Raw genomic sequence first — 19,616 nt, 5'->3', positions numbered from 1 at the left:
GCTTTACTTTAGGATCAGCCCTAATCCCTCCTAAAAGAAAAGCCAGACTGCTCCCTCAGAACTACAGTAGTATGCGTCATGAATAACTCAAGAGCAACCCACCCTAACAATACCAGTTGGACTTGTCAAGCTCTCAGTGGACTTTCTAACAAAGGGGATGCTTTCTATGTGGAGGATTATGTCATTTCAAGAGGGTGCCAACCTGCCGCAAATAGTTTTAGAACAGACTGGAGGTCATTTTCATTATGGCATAGAGTAATTATCATGAGTAAAAACGTTACACATGATTTTTACTACATGCCATAGTTTCACTCATTTCTATGGTGGAAAGCCTCTCCACCATACAAATACAATAGAATTTATGCAAGCATGACATGTTCATGCCATCATAATGTTGTGGATTACTATGGAATCTAGGTTTTTTACACAAGCAAACAGCAGGCAGATTCCATTGTAAATGCAGACTGCCATAAGTAAATGGCATTTGGCATTCACTCACTTTGCCCTCCTGAAGCACAAACAGGAGTTGTACACAGAATTTAACCTGCTTTTGTTGTACACAGAATTTAACCTGCTTTTTACACCCATCGTATGCACTTCATAGTGCAAATGATGAAAATTGCACGGAAGTGACATTTTTGTATCCACGTGCAAATGTAACAGATCCACCCACGTCCAATTTACGATTTTGAGGAACATGAGCTTCACTGTTGTCTGATGGATATTTACAGTTGAATGTGTGAAGGAGGGAGCCTGGAAGGGTAGTGCATGAAAGTTAAGATCTTTCTCAAAACCCAGGGAATGTGGAGGAGCAGAGATTGTTGACCAAATGCTTGCTAGCAACCCCCTTGATACAGAAAATGAAGACATCATTCTAAAAGTGCTGCCCTCCAAGCATCACATCTATTAGCAGTGTGATGTGGAAGTACTATTTTCAGGTTGGTGGTGTGCAGGGGATGTCTAGATGGCAGAACAAGTAGCTCAAAGAAAGGGTGTGGTTAATAACTAGCTGGACCCTTCAATATTACTACAAATCTGTTGAAGAGAACAACTTCAGCTCATAAATGTTATGGCAGAGGTGGTCTATGATGGAAAGTAGTAGATTAAATCAAGCACAACAAGAGGTTGAATTATGCGACTTTGTGCAATGGAACTACCAATTTTCCTAAAAATGTGACCCATTGCCATAGTAAAGATTTAAATCTGCTCACCTTTGGCAGCTCCCACTCTGACCGTGAGCCATCTGTGTTGTAGTAATACGGTCTACCTTGCTCATCAACATGCTTTATCCACTGTGAACACAAATGTGTATACATATCGGTAAACTGTGAAACATGCAAAATATCCATTTTAATTTATTGGAAAAAGGACACTGCCGACACATAGCACAGCATTTGCTACCCAACAATACAACATGAAAAGTTCAAACACAAAAGATAACCTTCAACTGAACACAATGAAGAAAATGGAGACCTAATAGTGGGACAAGCAACAATAAGCATGAATGCAGCAGAGTTAGTATACACATAACAGGACAAACCCCATGTACCAAATCCAAAGATGTACCCACATGTAGGACACATTTTCATCCGATATCCCAACGAACCCTACCATGAAGGAAGCCTATTAGGGCAGGTAGGATATTGACCCATATTTATCGAAAACTGATAACCCTCATCAGTATGTATCTGTGGTTGAAATATCAGAATATGCTGAAAGCCGTGTGCAGACATCGTCCTTAAGGAAGCACAAGGAAGATTATTCATGTGATGTTATTTATTAAATAAACCAACAATATCCATTTTATGAACCCTATATATAGCAAGGGTCTAGTTCAAATTATCAGATCAAGAATTAGGTACCGTACAGTACAGTACATGCAGGGTCCATTCGAAAGTGGATTATGGGCAGAGGTGGTCATATTTAAAGAAATACTAAAGGCCCACTGTAGAGTTGATTTTTATATTTTTACATTACACATTTACAATTTGAGGCACACAGATAAAATAATTTTCCAGAAGCAAAGAATGTTGAGTCAAGTGAAAAATCTCTATATTCCAAGATCTGCAACGTATCCACTGGACCACATCTCCTTTCCTAAAAGTGCAAATCATTGTCATTAGTTAACAGGGCACAAAAACAAGTTGCAAGCTACACGGCAATCAATACAAAATAAAATCGTTGCTGACCACCTCAATTCTATGCATACACACAGCACACCATGCCTTACTTGCCAAGAGTCAAATTCTGCACCCTGCGCTTAGTATCGAGGTTACAATCCTCAACATGGATATATGACTCTTGCTGACAAAGTACTACTACTTTTACTACCAAGTACATTTTGCAAACTACAACACCGGAAGAGACAGAATGTGGTTTGGGGGTGAGAATTTATTAAAAGATTCACTCCTCTCAACACAAACATAAGGTTCATATTAAAAGCAATAAGTGCTTTGAAAAACTTTTTTTTTAAAAGAGAAACTCTGCATGATTAACATTTGCTAAGTAAAGGAAACTATTCTTCCCACACTACAATAGATGCAATACTTTACAGACTTTAACCTCTCAACCTGGTATATTAAGCAACTAACCAATAGACTCAGCAGGCCAGACCTTCATTTTCAGTTGGAGTGATTTAATACCATATAAGAACACGTGCTCTCTAGGAATCTAGTCATGTGACTTAATAATGCCAAATCAAGTATACTACAAACATTTTCTTGCACCTTCTGTCAAATACAAAGACCATTAATCCCACATAGGCATCCCCTAATCTTCCTAATGCAGCTGCTACTTAGCGATCTAGGATGCTCCGCTGAGCTAAGTGAAGATTAGGTCTCCCTCCATCCTTTTGCATCATCTCCACAGAAAGCACTTTGCACTATCTTGCAATGCCACATTTAATACCACTCTGAAATCTATCCTGTTCTAGGATTATCCTTGGATCACCCGTCTTAATAGAGTTTTGGTCTTCAAAATAAAATTGTAAATGTTTTTGTTGTGAAGGACAGATTTCCCACCTCTTCAAAGTCCTCTTTGCTTTACACTTGCAGACAACTTTTCCTAAGTCTATTCCAAGTACATTGTGGCCTTACTCTAGTTCCAGCCACACAACTCTCTGGCCACAATTATGCATTCCTGTTAAGACACTCGTCACATCACTAAAACCAATTGTGCTTAGCTTACAAGCAATGGTGCTATAATATACATTGCCAGTGTGGTCCCTTGGGAGCTCAAGACAACTGGTTACGAAATGTACAGATTTTCAGTCGCACTACACAACTCCCATTGCTGTGCAATCTAATATATGTTGCTCTGGTCCATCTGCAGCTCTGACGACTGAGAACAAGGTGAGCCAGCTAGGAACACCCAGCATCAATGTGTTCAGCACAGCCCAGTTCAAGTTTTAAAAGTAATCAAACAGGGATGAGATTTCAAGTCATTCATTTTACAGCTATCCCAGGTTAAGTGAATCTAAGGAAAGCAGATTTTGAAGGTGCCAGCTAATGTACGGACCATTACCTTGTTTTGTGAAGGAAACCGAGCCTAAGCATAAAAATATTTTATTCAAGTAGGCATGTGCATAGTTGGCAAATTTAGATCACATATTTCATAAAATTAGAGAAAAAAGAACCCAAAAATATCAAAATGTTGACATGTTTCAAAATTAAAGGGAACACAGCAACATTATGGACGGTTAAACAATATGGGCTATTAAAGCGGCATGCTGCAATGCAACTTGCTTTAGGTAAAGGATCCAAATATTTCTAGCATATTAGACATTTTATATGAATGCTACTTTGAAAAACGTAAAACTAATTCATAAAGTGTTTACTAACTTAGCTAGGGAATACAAAAAATATTTGCTTTTTTCATATTGTCTTTACAGGGTAAGCAACATTTTAAACTTTTAAATACTTTGAAATACTTTTACTTTCCAAACTAAATATTTTAAGTCACCAAGTCAGGACCCATTATTCAAATGAGAAATAAACAATCTGAAAAGTATTTGTTTTATGGTTAAAACATTTCTATAACTTTATACAATTTTAGAAATGTATTTTAGGGGTCTAAAGTTAATACTTCAGAACTTAACAGGCAATCCCAAAATGTTAACTTTATAAAGGTTATTGTAGATCAGCTGCATAAAAAAAACTAAGAATTATTTTTAGAACCATTTACCTAGCAACTGCAACTTTATTTGAAACTTTCAGATTTCTAAAATATCACGAAATAAACAATGCCTTTGAGTTGGTTACTCAACTACTCTGGCAACATCATATATCAGCACCCTCAACCCAGACATTCAGTAATGGACCCTACACAAGACTTTCACTAGGTGCCAGTGAAATCATACATTCATAGACTAAAATATTGAAATTCTACAAGAAATAAAATGTGTGATATTGCTTGTGTCGTTGCCTCCTTGGTGCTTACCCTCACGGATTACTAGAATCTCTTTTTTTAGCTGAACCCACATATCTCATTCATAGTCTTCAGGTTTTGCGAAATCTGGCAACTAGAGTGGCGACGCAATCCCCTTTTGATACTATTTCACCTGTGCTGCACTCTCTTCATTGGCTCCCCATGTCCAAATGTTTCAGTTCAAATCATTATGCATTGTTTATCTTGCCTTTTATAGCATTGCCGCAGAATTTCTTCAATCCAAATGTTGTCCTTATGTCCCTTGTCAGACACTTTGCTTGCGATATGCTTACTACATCCAAGTGCCCAGTTTCAAATTTCCCCAAATTGGAGGCTGTACTTTCTTTGTAGTGGCAGTTAAGCTTTGGAATCAACTTCCCTCGACCCATCGGGCAACCAAAAATCACCTCGTTTATCAGCGATCTTTAAAAACCTTTGTTCTCCAATATCAGTACTTTCCTGCCCTTGGGCATACGCTGTGCTCTATAAATCCACATAACAAACTCCTCAGCTTTTGCCAACGAATGCATGTTACCACATACATGATAGAATGTCAGATCAAGTGATTCAGACGACTATAAAGAATCACGAGAAAAAAGGGACACAATAAATGGAGCAGCCACAGACACAGCCTCTAATAACCAACCCTCCACTCCACAAGCCAATTCATTGCAGTACTCCTTTCCACCTCATACTACACAAAAACCAGCACACAACACACAACTCCAGGTGACAAACTGTTTCAACAATCCCAACCTTATTCTCACCAGTCTTCACTTTGCTAACTATTCAACTCCAACCCCAGTACCACCCATATTTGCATGTAGGTTTACAACAGAACATAAAAACGCTTGATCCTCCCCTAAGGCAACACAAATTAAATGTGCCCAAAGCCAACTCACCATGAATCTCACTAGTACAGAACCCAGGTGCTATTCATCTGCATGCATCCACACCTCTGGTTTTGCATCCTTTCTTCCCCCACCTAATAAATACATCCTCCCATGACTTCCTGCGGACCGAAGAACCAGAGAAAATGGCAGAAGTCATGAGTTACAAGACCCTGTTGCATTACATTAAACTCCAATAACTCGCATATTTAGGAAAAGTAGAAATACTGGTTTATTATTTTTTATATAAAGTAAAGACAATGAAAATAATTTTTGAATAATTTTAAACTAAACCATTATAGAATTGCAAAATTATGCAACTGTTTTTGAATTGCATTATTCAATTCCAATTGTTATATTTATTGTTAAAAATAAGTCAAAACGAGGAATGAAGATTCATAATTCTACCAAATGGGGTACATAAAAGTGCATTTTTTAAAACTTGTATACCCCAAAGTAGAAATCATATGGGTTTTTTCTGTGTTGCAAGTCACGTTTTGGCTATCAAACAGGATTGCAACACCACAACTGTGTCATTTTTTAAACTCTGTAAAAATTTCAGGGCTCACCAAGTTAAAAGCCTTTCAGTTCTTGCAAAACTAATTACTTTGTAAACTTAAAAGTCAAAAAGGTGGGAAAAAACAATACTAGCTTCCCAAGCAGCACCTACCATTTTGAGATTTTAGGTGTAAACAGGTGTGTGCCCGCTGTGCAACCAGGAACGTGAAAGGCAGTCCTTTCCATACCTAGCACTTGCTCCCTTTTCTCCCTGGCCCATAACCTCTCCTACTGGCACCCCGGATAAAAAGCCAGGGTGCTAATAGCTGTAAGCACCTTACAGCCCATCTTTCTAGGCCTATAATGACCAGGGAACCTTGTCTAATGCCCTGATATCATTTGGGCCTTTAACGGCCATTACCATTTGGGAAATCCCACCTGTGCTGGATTACTGCAGAACAACAAGTTACTTACCAACTGATAAAGTTATTTCGACTGGATGTTCCTCCCATGGATTCCTCATCTTTGATATTCGTATCATCAGCTTTGCTGCTTCAGAAAAAAGAATGTCCACACCACAGGGCGCTGTGCTCAATAGCGTGGCGTTGATGTCCATCGAAGGTTGCCGTAGGGCGTCAACGTCATCCGTAGAACAAATAGCTCGAGCCGCACCCGTTGGCTTCAGTTCTGTTTTTTCGATATCCTCAACTGAGAAGTTGACCAGGTGCACACTAAGACCACAAGCTCTCAAGGAAAACATTGTAATTCACGTAATTTGTACGGTGGGGTAGGCTGGGAGGGTCGATGAGGAATACGTGTGAGCAACATCCAGTCGAAAGAACGTTACCAAGTAACTTGTTCTTCGAATGGATTGTGTCCTCCCACTTATTCCTCATCTTTGATAGACTCCCAAAGCAGTGAAAATTTGGGAGGAGGGAGTACCAATCAACTCTAATCATGGACCGTATGAAGAACGGCCTTGGCATAAAGACCTGCTTGGGACGAGGGCGAACTTAATCTATAATGTTTCACAAATGTATGCGTAGACAACCAAGTGGCCGCTGCACAGATATCCTGCACCGGGACACCCCTTTAAAGAGTTATCGAAGTTGCCATGCCCCTGGTGGAAAGAGCTCTTAGACTGGCAGGTAAAGAACCCCCAGATGGGCTAACATTCTCTGATTGCCAAATTATCCACCTGAATAGGGTTTGTTTTGTTACTGCTCGGCCAAATTTGTGGCCGGTATATGCAATAAAAAGTTGGTTCCAGTGCCTAAACTTTGCCAATCTAGAAATATAAAATTGGAGACCACTCTTTGGGTGGTTTGTGAAGTCTTTCTTCCTCTTTACTTACATGAGAGGGAGGATAGAAAGATGGTAAAACAATCTTTTGAGCAAAGTGAAAATCAGAGACTACTTTGGGTAGAAATGAAGGTCTGACCTGGAGTATTACTTTATCTTTATGGCGAATAGTGTGAGGAGGCTTACAAGAGAGCCTGTAACTCACTCACCCTGCAGGCTGATGTGATAGCAACTAGTAGGACTTGAGGAGCCTTAAGGACAAGAATGCAAAGGCTCAAAGGGATTGCATGTAAGGAATGTTAATACTAGCTTTAAACCCCAAACAGGGACATGAAATGGGACTGGGGTGTACACATTAGTGAGACCATTCAAGAATTGTACAATTAGAGGCATCTTGAAATAAGACCCTTCTTCAGACGAGCGCTTAAAGATAGAAAGCGACACTAGGTATCCTTTTATTGTACCAATCTGGAGCCCCAGATTGGCTAAATTTAACAAAGCACCATAGGTGTGCCACATTGGAATGGATCCACATTCTTTTCCTTGCACCAGTTACTGAACATATTCAAACGACACCGGTACAAGTATTTTGTTGCTGGCCTTCTGGCCGAAAGCAACATCTCCATTATGTTGTCCGGGAAGTCCCAATCCTTATATCTCAGCCTCTCAGAAACCATGCATGAAGGCCGAGTGTCTTGACCTCTGGATGGAGAATGTGACCTTCCTATTGTGAGAGAAGATCCTCCCTTTGTGGAAGACATATTGGAGGGCAGATGCACATGTCCAGAAGGTCCGGGTACCACGTTCTCCTGGCCCAATCCGGGGCTATTAGGATCATGGTTTTCCTGAACTTTCTCAACCTCCTGATTACGTGAGGTTGCTGGAGGAAACGAGTACAGGAGTGGAAACTCCCAGTCCACTATGAACGCATCCCCTAGAGCTCCTCTTACTGACCGCACTTCCGATTGACCTCGGTCGCAAACAGATCCACTTGAGGGGTTCCCCAAAGGGTGAAGACCTCTTGAAGGACTTCCTGAGCTAGTTCCCACGCGTGGGATACTGTGCTCTGCCTGCTTAGAGCGTCCACCACCGTGTTCTGCTCTCTGGCTAGGTGAACTGCCGACAGATTCCTTCTTGTATTGCCCAGAACCAGAGCTGCATTGCCATTGCCTCTCTGCATAGTGGTAGCGACCCTACTCCTCTCTTGTTGAGGTAGTACATGGCCACTGTGTTGTCTGTCATTATCAGGACATTTCTTTCCCCATACAAAAGCCAGAAAGGCGTTCACCGCTAGTCTGATTGCTCTCAGCTCCAAAAGGTTGATGTATAGTTTGGACTCTGACGAATGTCAATTCGTCGGTGTGGGCTCCCCACCCCGCGAGTAAGGTGTCCGCCACTACTGTTCTCTGGCCATGGCTGTCAAAAAGACTCTCCCCTGAGAATATGGTCTTTACAGGCCCACCAAACTAGGTCTTGAGCAACACTGCTCGGAACTTGCAGGTGATCTGACATATTCCCTGAAAATTGGGACCATCGAGTCCATCAGGAAAATGCAGGATGCCATGAGCTCGAGTGACCTTAAAAAAAAAAAAAAGAAAATCGAAGGACGGAAGATTTTGGGGAAGAAAAACAAAGAAGAAAAAGAAGAAAAAGAAAGAAAAAGAAGAAAGGAGGAGGAGAAGGAGAATGAGAAGGAGAATGAGGAGAAGGAGGAGGAGAAGGAGGTCAGCGACTTCTCTTCTTCAAAGACAACAAAGATTTTCTCGACCTACTCATCGATCGAGACTTTTTCGACTTACGCCGGGACGAGTCACCAGACTGCCCAGAGTCTTTAATTCTCTTCTAAGAAGTCTTCGAAGATTCCCTCCCTAGTGCCAATTTACCTCGCCGTTTCTTGAGAGCTTTAGTTGTCATGGCCTGACAGGACCCGCATTCATCGGTCCGATGGTCGGGACTCAGGCACCATAGTCAAACTCAATGGGGGATCAGTGATCGACATCTTGCCGCAATCCTGGCATTTTTTGAAGCCAGTTTTAGGGGTAGAAGGATTCGAAGATGAAGACATCTTGATGAAAGAAAGAAGCGCTGTTTTCAAACACACGAAGCGAAAGCTTTCGGAAAAACTGAACTGAAGCCAATGGGCGCGACTCGAGCTCTTTGTACTACGGATGATGTTGACTCTCTATGGCAACCTTCGAGGGAGATTGACACCATGCTATCGAGCACAGCGTCCTCTGGGTGGAATGTGTTTTTCTGAAGCAGCAAAGCTGATGATACGAATATCAAAGATGAGGAATACGTGGGAGAACACAATCCATTAGAATTATAACTTACTAGAGAGAAGGGCACGATTAATATCGTTAGCACTGCAAGAACCAACAGAAGCCACCAAATACCTGAGCGGGCGCCCTAACATCTAAGTGCCTCCAATGACGGCAAGGTACTTACAATACACTAGTGACGGGGAACTGCAGCTCCGCCAAAGAGAAGCTTGGCTAATATGTAAATACCGAGCCGTCACCACTGGATTAAACAGTGACCATGATTTTCATGTTTTCTTGTGAATGTACTTATGCACTTTTTCATGTGAACCCCGGACTTCACTTTCTATTAAGTACTCTGATATAGGCTGTTTGAACTCAGTAAAGCTGACCAACTGGAATTAACTGCCACCTTGATGATCATTCGTTTCTGCTTTTTGTTTGCTCTGGTAAACGGAGCAAAATCAAATAAAAAACCACAAGCACCAAAACGACTCCTTTGTCTTGAGCATGAACCAAAGGCAGATCTGCTAAATCTTGGACTATTGAACCCCTCCAGCGCCACACAATCATCCACAGGTTTGTCATTCCATATAAACATTCAGCCAATTGGGAACCCTGGAGTTGGTACCCAGACAAACCAGGATCCAGGCTGCAGGATGACTTTGAACTGTTCAATAGAAGGTGCGCGGTGGATAGGGAGTCCCGACCCAGACAACTCCAACCTAACTGAAACCTCTACTTACAATACACGACTGTACTGGACACAGGCATGGATTACCACACACACCAGTATACAGCAAGGTCTACGACAAAAATTCTGTCATGCTGTTCACATAAATCCTCTGCCTACTTACACCAGACTATGCCTCAACAACTCCGACAGCAGAATGTGGCAAAGTCCTATGATAAATTCGGGCACAATCAATACATAGCGAGTCTTTAGCACTGACGCCACCCCTATTTCTCCCAGCACCAATCCACATGTCAGACTATATGGGTTGCTTTTCTACCGGAGCCTGGCCAGCCCTGCTAAGCACACACGCATCATAATCATGCCCCATGACCTCCAATACCCTGGACTTCGTTCCTCCAAGGGCATTCCCACTAACAGCACATTGAAACTATAATAATGGTAAACTTGGCGTTAAACAAATGACAAGTACAATACAATTTCCCATCTTTGGATGTTTCTTACATTTGTTTAGCACTAATCTTGTGGATTAATTTAAGTACACTTTAGGGAATACAATCAAATTTCGATGAGCAGAAACTAAAAATCCACTCGTCGAAATGAGCTGTTACCATGCAAGCAGGAGCTAGCTACCTCTGGGGAATGAGATCATACATAGTACACCCAACTCTACCATCTACCTGAGATGAAAAGTGACTTTGTCCATTACATAGGACCGTTCGCGATTTACATGGTTTCTAGGTGTGTCCTAAATCTCCCTCATATATATTCTCCAATACGCCAGTGTCAAAGAGAGGCTTAGGTTTTCATGGTGCCAGTTAGCCCAAGGAGCCAAATGTATCGCTTGACAGCTGTTGGCATCAAGCTAAGCAGGTTTGTCTAGACTACAAGCAGGAATCAAATAGCTCTCCCAACAATTTGGATCCTCTCAATTTGGAATGTGTATCATCTAAATATGAAAATGAACTGGGAACATGGAAATAATGGACAATGGCTCAATTTACTATTCAAATGAGTGTGTATTTTTAAAACACCCCTCAAGTTTGCAGAATCAACATTTGTTAGGGTTATAGGGTTTATGATGACTGTGGATTGGCAGGTGCATAATTGCTTTGAAGGTATTCTGCTGCCCATTTGACAGGAAATGGGCCAGTCCTTGAAATGAAAACTGTGTGCTAGGATTGCATGAGATTATATTTGATAATCTATTTAAAAAAACAATGTGTACAAGATAGTTTTAACATATGCTACAAAGCACAGAGGCCCCCGCCCAAATAAAGGTTTTCTGGGTGTGACCTTTTAACAACTATTTTAGGTTAGGCCTTATTGTTTGTATTTAGTATTATCTATCCAAGCCATTATTGACAGCATTCTCTGGGTGCTTTGGCTACAAACACAGGGTCAAGTGTGAAACATTTGACGAAAGGACAAGCAACAAATAAGACAACACTTAGCAATGCAAACTATGGCTTCCACATAACAGTGTTAGTAAGTTAAAAACATTGTCATTAATGCACATTTCATTCTAATATTTTTGTAGGAGTAAAATCCATGAAAAATGCATACCGAGAAGAAAGGATAAAGTACCTTTTCATTAGTGTGTTCACTGACATATAAGGTTTGGCCATTCTGATCCGACTCTTCTGACCAACCCTTTGGAGGAGAACCATACTGACTATCTGAATGGCTGTCACAAGTGATGTGGCAGTTTTCTTCTGATGAAAGGTGCTATAAGTAGTCAGAAACATATGAAGATCAGAGTCTGAAAAGCTTAAAGAGGAGAAAAAGAAAACCTTGTCTACACTAGAGATAAAAGATCTCACTATGCAAGGTGAACAGTTAATGAATTATAAATCACAAAGTCAGAAACAAAGAAATCTACCTCAAATGTTCTTTAAGACATTGAGCATGCAAAGATTTTTTTGTCAAAATGATTATTACTTCTGGTAAGAGCTTTTTTTTTTTTTTTTAATAGTCCAACCTCACACGGCAAGCCTGAAAAAGGTCATCCCATCAAGTTATGCAATTTCTTTCAATGCACCAATGATGCTTCCTTAAGCATTTCTCATTTTGTTTGAACAAAAGGTTGGGATATAGATTAAGAAAGGCATGGTGTGAGATGTGTAAAGTAGATTTACAGAGCCAGTCCAATTGGCTTTGCTGTTATGTAGGAGTTTGAGGTACGAGGTGGCAAGCAGTGAAGCAGTGGAAGGGTACATGGGTTGGCATCTCCAACACTTCAAAAGCCACGTTGGAAGTTGGGGGGTGAGGGAGATGCGCAGCTGGGAGAGCGGGATGCGCTCTAGTGTAATGCACTCAGCAGGGCCAAAGGAGTCCTATGGATATGAAATTATCACTGGTTTGTGTTCCTCTCCACCTCCATACTGCCACCCAAGCGAACAGAAAGGAAGGTGCAATGGAAGTTCTGGTATTTCCAATGTGCCTAGAGAGGGAAGGAGCATTTGTGAGGGGGTCCAGGGCAGAGATAGGATCAGTTAAGGATGGAGGGGATGTTTGTGAAGGGGATGGGTGAAGAAAGAAGTAGGGGCATGGTACCCCAGTGATGTGAAAGAGACCCCTACGGTGTGCAAAAATTGCAATGTATACAGCTTGCAAGAATATAGAGTGGTACCCAAGTGCTGGCTGTGAAGATTGCATCCAGAGGAACATGTAGCTGAAAAGCCAGTGACGATGCCTTGGATCAAACTGCAACAAGATCGATCGCTGAGGCTCGATTCCTCCTAGATAGTAGTAGTAGTAGTAGAGGCCCCGGTGAAACCCCCAAGAGAGGCTTTGACAATGAATTTGAACACTATTCCGATCAGGATTGCGTAGGATTGTATATCATTTGAAGAGATTCAGGTAAAAGACTGACAGGAAGATTTCCTGATTGATAGGGAAGTTTGACAGGACATGGATTAAAAATGATTATTTTCAGAGAACAACTTCCTCTTATGAAACACCATCACTTCCACTTCAGAGGAGCGAACTAAGATTAGTCTAACACGCATATTGTAATGAGAGGAAACAGACTGCCATGCAAATAATGTAATGCCACTTGATGCCAAAAGTTCAAAAAGAGTGGGTGCCCAAACACACAAAAAACACTTCAATTCTAAACAGATAGGAGAATCCAAACATGGGCATGCAAGTGAAGGGGCACATTACAATATCTACTGAAAAACAGTTTTTGGAACAAAAATGATTGCCAGTATCTAAAACCACCAGGTATTTCCATTTAGGATAGAGAGGGCCCCACCTGAAGACTATTTGCAGAGGTGGGCAACAAAGGATACGACATGATCCATTGTGCAAGGGACTGGATTAATGGAGTTGAGCATTTAATATCCAAACTAAAGATAGAAGGGGATTATCCCAAAAGACTCAGTAGGTCTGAAAAACAAAACATGTCCAGTCACTTGAGACCCTCCTAAATGTAAACATCAACATGGGTTCAGGGGTAAAAGGCATAGGCACGCCATAAAGGAATATCCCCATTCAACTGATCATGAATGCTCTGCCCAGAGAGCAACTATACTTGTTCATCAGCCAAACACTCTTATATTGTAAAGCGAAACAGTCCATTTCTGGTCTGGCACACTGGTGGAAGTACAATATCCATTCAAAGTTTGCAAGACTGCTGAGCATGTTACATGCGATAATTGGGGAAACCATAAGAGATTAATGGCTGACAAGAATCCTCATTCAGAGACTGAAGTCGTCAATGGACTGCAGCAGCTACTTGGAGATGGGATTAGTGGGGTCTGTTTTCCGGTTCCAACAAAGCACCAATTGAAATGCGTATTGCATGCAAAGATGGATCAATCACAGGAAGACTGGAAGCCCAAAGCCACTGCAAAGATTGCAATGATTGGATGAGCCCTAAAATGGCATGTCATTTCTTTTTTGTGAGAGTAAAGAGCAGGAGTGTGATGTTCATGCAAAAGGTTTGGGAACCCTGGTTCACTGTGCCTTTGAGAGGCTCAGCTTCACTTCACTGAGGAGAGCCCAACAAGGCCGAAACAGGTGTCTGGGGTTGCTGATGGTAGTCTTGGTTCAGAGGAGAGCTTCCTAGTATTTCGGTGCTAGACTGCCCTTGTGGGTGGGACTAGACTGATAGGCAAATGGATATTTCTCATCTGTAAAGTGTCAGGGAGCTAAAATGTGGTTTTGGGCACTCACAAGTGGAGAACATACTATTTGAACCATGGTGCATTACCTACTGCAATGTTTCCAATGCCACTAATAGTAACATGGCAATTGTTTTGAGTTCACTGAAAGGCTTAAGCAGCAAAGCAAAGATGTTACTTGTGACTTACGTGAAAACAGCTGTGATCAGCAAGTCGGTCACTAATCTCAAGAATCTCAGTGAGGCACAGCTACAGTCATATGCATCAGTGGAATGGTGCATATATAAACCCCCCTGACTCAATGAGCAAGGCATTACCCGGGGAACATTACCACCTGTGCCCTCTTCTGGTTCATTTAAGCAGTCATCCTTGGGTGTGCCATGGCATTGTAGAACAAGTTACTCTTACCTGGTAACGTTCTTTTGATGGGATGGTCCGACGACGTATTCCATATCTATGACAGTAATCACCACAGCTGTGCTGCTTTGGAAAATTTTCGGCGTCTGCGTCAATGACGTCGATGCGCCGTCCTCGAAGACCTCCTCCGACGGCACTGGATGTTATAGGTAGGACGCACGATGCCAGCAGCCTCAGTTGTAGTTTTTTCCCAGAACGTGTGCCACCAGTCTTCTGCCCGTCTGACACACAAAGCCTTGCGGAAACATAAGCTGCAATCGCATAATAAATTCTGTAGCGGGGAAGGTAGGGAGGGAGCGAAATGGAATACGTCGTCGGACCATCCCATCGTAAGAACGTTACCAGGTAAGAGCGTAACTTGTTCTTCGAGGGGATTGGGTCCTCCGACGTATTCCATATCTATGACAGACTCCCAAAGCAGTACCAATGCAAGGAGGTGGGAAAAGAATCTAGAAAACAGAAATTTAGCATGCCCAATCAAATTGCGGAGTAAAGAACCGCCTTGCCAAAGGCCAGATCCTGCCCCCGGATGGAATCGAGGGAATAGTGACGTACAAAAGTATGTACCAAAGCCCAGGTGGCTGCATCACAGATGCTGCGAATAAGAACACCCCTCTGCAGGGCAGTAGAGGCATCCATACCCCTGGTAGAATGGACCCGTAAGCTGACCGGTGGGTCCTTACCCGCCAAGCGGTAACACTCGGAGATAGCCAAAATAATCCAGCGAGAAAGTCGGTTTCGTCACAGCCTGTCCCAAACGCTTTCCAGCGTAACCAATAAAGAGCTGATCATCCACTCTGACCCGGGACATGCGTGAAATATAAAAGCTTAACGCTCTCCTAGGATCAAGCCCATGGAGCCTCTCCTCTTCCTTACCAGGATGTGTGGTGGAGGATAAAATGCCGGAAGAACAACCTTCTGGCCTAAATGAAATTCCGACACCACCTTCGGAAGAAAAGAAGGACGAACTCTAAGGACAACCCTGTCTTATGAAACACAATGAAGGGTGGCTTAACTGAAAGTGCCTGTAACTCACTCACTCTCTGCGAGCGGAAGTGACCGCAACTAAAATACAGTTTTCAGAGTTAACAGTCTCAAAGGGCATGAATGCAAAGGATCAAACGGAGCACCCATCAGAAACTTGAGAACAAGGTTCAAATCCCAACCAGGCACCTGGAAAGGTGACGGAGGGAACACATTAGTGAGCCCTTTCAGAAACTGAGAAATTAAAGGAATCTTAAAATAGGAACATTCTTCAGACGAGCGCTTAAATATGGACAGCGTCGCCAGGTAACCTTTAATGGTACCCACTTGAAGACCCCTGTGGGCCAAAGAAAGCAAAAAAAGACAGAACCATGGGAATTTCACATGCAAAAGGATCCACATTCTTAAACCTGCACCAGTTGCAGAACTTTCTCCAACGGCAACAGTACAGGGACTTTGTTGCGGGCCTTCTGGCCGAAAGTAACACCTCCATCACAACACCTCCATCAAGTCTTCAGGGAGGTCCCAATCCTTGTACCTCAACCTTTCAGAAACCAAGCGTGAAGGTTGAGGGACCTGACCTCTGGATGGAGAACCTGACCCCCCCCCCACTCCCGTGAGAGCAGATCGTCTCGGTAGGAAAGACGACGTGGAGGGCAGATGGACAAGTCAAGAAGGTCCAGCTACCACGTCCTCCGGGCCCACGCCAGAGCAATGAGGATCATCCGGGAACCGAACCTCCGTAACCTCCGCAGTACTTGCGGGATTATGGGGACTGGAGGAAATGCGTACAGCAGTGGGAATGATATATGATATGGTATTTATAACGCGCCTATACACAAGTGGGAATGACCACTCCATCACGAACGCGTCTCCTAAGGCTCCGTTTGGAGGAAATTCCCGCGAGCAGAACCTCTTGCACTTCCAGTTGAAACTGGAGGCAAAGAGATCCACTTGAGGGGTCCCCCAAAGGGCAAAGATCTCCACGAGAATCTCCTGAGCCAACTCCCACTCGTGAGAGATCGCGCTCTGCCTGCTCAGAGCGTCCGCCGTCTTGTTTTCGTCTCCTGCCAGATGAACTGCCGAGATCGAAACTTCCTGCTGGATTGCCCAGAACCAGAGCTGCATCGCCTCCATGCACAGAGGAAGTGACCCTGCCCCCCCCCCTTTTTGTTGAGGTAGTGCATGGCCACCGTGTTGTCCGTCAGGGTCAGGACATTATTTCCTTGCACAGTCGTCAGAAAAGCCTTCAGGGCTAGCCTGACGGCCCTCAGCTCCAACAGATTGATATGGAGTCTGGACTCAGACGGAGACCAACGACTGATGACTGTCAACTTGTTGGCACATGAGCTCCCCATCCCGTGAGCGATGCGTCCGTCACCTCCTGCCAGGGCAGACCAAATGGAGCCCCCCCTAATCAGATTGCCTTTGTCGGCCCACCACAGAAGGTCCTGGGCGACCGAAGACGGCACCTGAACAGGGTCCGACATCCTGCCGGAGGACTGAGACCACTGGAGCTTGAGTGCCCATTGCAAAGATCTCATCCGCAACCTGGCCTCTTGAAACTTGTGCACCATCTGCTGAATGTGATGAGCCCTGACCTAGGGAGGAAAACACTGCCCCAGGGACGCGTCGAGCACTGCTCAGATGTACTGGAGCCTCTGAGTTGGTGTCAAATGGGACTTCTTTAAGTTGAGGGAGAAGCCCAGCTTGTGGAGGGAGTGGCAGGTGACTGACAGATGATCCAGGACTTGCTCGGGAGAGCGCGCCCTCATCAACCAATCGTCCAGGTAGGGGTAGATGTGAATCCCCCCTTTCCTGAGGTGCGCTGCCACCACTACCATGAGCTTGGTGAAGACCCTCGGGGCGGAGGTCAATCCGAACGGCAGGACCCGAAACTGAAAGCGCGAGTCGCCAACCGCAAACCTCAGGTACTTCTTGTGCTTTGGATGGATCGGCACATGAAAATAAGCGTCCTTGAGGTCGAGAGACACCAACCAGTCCTGAAGTTGAAGGGCCTGGAGGACTTGAGAAAGAGTAACCATCTTGAACTTGTCCTTCCTGAGGAGTTTGTTCAAACCACGCAAGTCCATGATGGGTCTCAATCCCCCGACTTTCTTGAAAATCATAAAATAAGGGGAATACCATCCCTTGTTCCTCTCCGCTAGAGGCACCAGTTCTATGGCGCCTTCCTCCAGCAGGGATTGAATTTCCTGCGCAAGGAGCGGATCCGAACTCTTCAAAGAGAAATTCCCCGGTGGATTGTCTTGAGGCCTCTGCCGGAAAGGAAGACAGTAGCCGTGGGTTATGATCACCAGAACCCACACATCTGAAGTAATGGCGCGCCATTCTGCAAGATGCTGCGCCAGCTTTCCCTCCCAACCGGTGAACCATGGGACATGGCCTCATGACTGAGCTGAAGCGGCTGCGGCGTTGCCGGAGGGCAAAGAGGCAACAGCCCGAGCAGCCTTGGCAACTCGAGTACCTTGTTTTCCACCTCTGGCACTCCTACAGTGGCCCCTTTGACTGGCAGCTCCTCTCGCTTTACCAAAAGATGAGTAATAACGAAAGGAACCTCCCCTCCATTGCTGTCCCCTAGGATGAAAAGGCGGAGGTTGTCGAACTGCATCACCCGACGACTTCGCTGCAGCTTTGGAGGTCTGCAACCGCTCAAGGCTCTCGTCAGCCTTGCTGCCAAAAAGATGTTCCCCGTCAAAGGGCATGTTGAGGAGCCGGGCCTAAACATCAGGAGCAAACCCCGACTACCGCAACCACGCAAACCTGCGTATCATGGTGCTCGCCGCCATGGACCGGTTGACGCAATCTGCCATGTCCAAACCCGACTGAACGGCCTCACACATAGCATCCTTGCTATCCTGAACCATGGCAAGGAAACCATCCCGTTCATCCCCTTCGGGAATATGTTCAGCCGCCAAGGAAACAGTTCCACAGAGTGTGCGTGAAACGAGACAAGGCACAAATGGAGTTGGCCGCCTGGAGCGCCATACCCCCAGCAGAAAACACTTTCTTCGCCCAGCCGTCAAAACGCTTGTCGTCCCCATCAGGAGGGATGATGGGGTACGACGCCTGCTTTGCCGGGGCCGTAGCCGCCTGCACCACCAAACTCTCCAGAGTAGGGTGTTTGAACAAGTAGCAGGGGTCACTACTGGCTGGGCGGTATTTTCGCAGCAAAGACTTACTCACTGCTGGGAGACTCTCCGGAGCAGTCCAAGCCGCTGCCACCCTTCTTTGCAGAGCCATATGGAATGGCAGTACCGGGTCAGTTGGTGGACCAATGTCGAGGATATCCGTAAGGTCATCCTGAACAAACTCCCCTGGGGGAGCAGACCATCCTAAGTACTCGGTGACCCGTGACATAAGGCGCCGGTACGAAGAATCGGCATGAGTGCCAGGCTCAGGCCTACAAAACTCCACCTCCGGAGAGGTGTCCAGCCCAGTAGCATCATGCAGGGACTGCCTGAGGTCCTCAAACTGGCTATGGCCCGAGAGAATCTCATCAGGCACCGTGTCAGGCACCATGCCATCATCAGAGCCCTCATCCACCTCTGAAATGAATTCCAGATGGCGGTAAGAAGGCACAGAACTGGAACCAAAGCCATGCTTGACCTTGGCCAGAGCTTCCCTAGGTGGTTCCCCCGAGCCACGGGGTACCCCCGTCGACACAGCCCCGAAAGGCGTCGAGTGAATCAGCGCCGACATTGAGAGAATCAGCGTCGACGACAGACGCGGCGCCGACAGCATCGACAGCGTCGACACAGGCCTCGAGGGAGGAGCAGGGAGCGTGTCCCTCCACATCCTGGACGCCGAAGGCGTCGACGACTTCCTCTGAGGCGGAGCCTCGAGAGAGTCCGTCGACACCTTACCTACCGATAACTTCTTCTTGCGCATCCGCAAGGCTTTCGACGTGAGCGACTGGCAGTCGACACAGTCATCCGTGTCATGGGCCTCCCCGAGGCACCTGAGGCAGGCGTTGTGCGAGTCCGTTACTGACATC

General features: G+C 44.6%; 1 protein-coding gene across 11 annotated transcripts in view; it reads right to left on the bottom strand.

The window, feature by feature from the left end:
• ARHGAP12 (Rho GTPase activating protein 12) overlaps positions 1-19,616 on the bottom strand; it is a 697,283-nt gene that overhangs the window by 452,282 nt on the left and 225,385 nt on the right. For 3 of the 11 annotated variants that reach the window (XM_069648062.1, XM_069648064.1, XM_069648060.1), the window contains exons 4-5: positions 11,658-11,798; positions 1,212-1,325 (exon numbers count right to left, since the gene is read on the bottom strand). The exons of 1 other annotated variant lie outside the window; for it this stretch is intronic. In XM_069648062.1, coding sequence (XP_069504163.1) covers positions 1,212-1,325; positions 11,658-11,798 — 255 coding nt within the window. The remainder of the gene's footprint in view (positions 1-1,211; positions 1,326-11,657; positions 11,799-19,616) is intronic. 7 more of the 11 variants (XM_069648067.1, XM_069648061.1, XM_069648063.1 and 4 more) reach the window with 3 other exon arrangements.

The sequence above is a fragment of the Ambystoma mexicanum genome, chromosome 2q (assembly GCF_040938575.1).
Source record: "Ambystoma mexicanum isolate Mex_15411 chromosome 2q, UKY_AmexF1_1, whole genome shotgun sequence".
Lineage (NCBI taxonomy): Eukaryota > Metazoa > Chordata > Amphibia > Caudata > Ambystomatidae > Ambystoma > Ambystoma mexicanum.
Note: the sequence above shows the minus strand (reverse complement) of the source record. Positions and strands in the feature narration are given on the sequence as shown.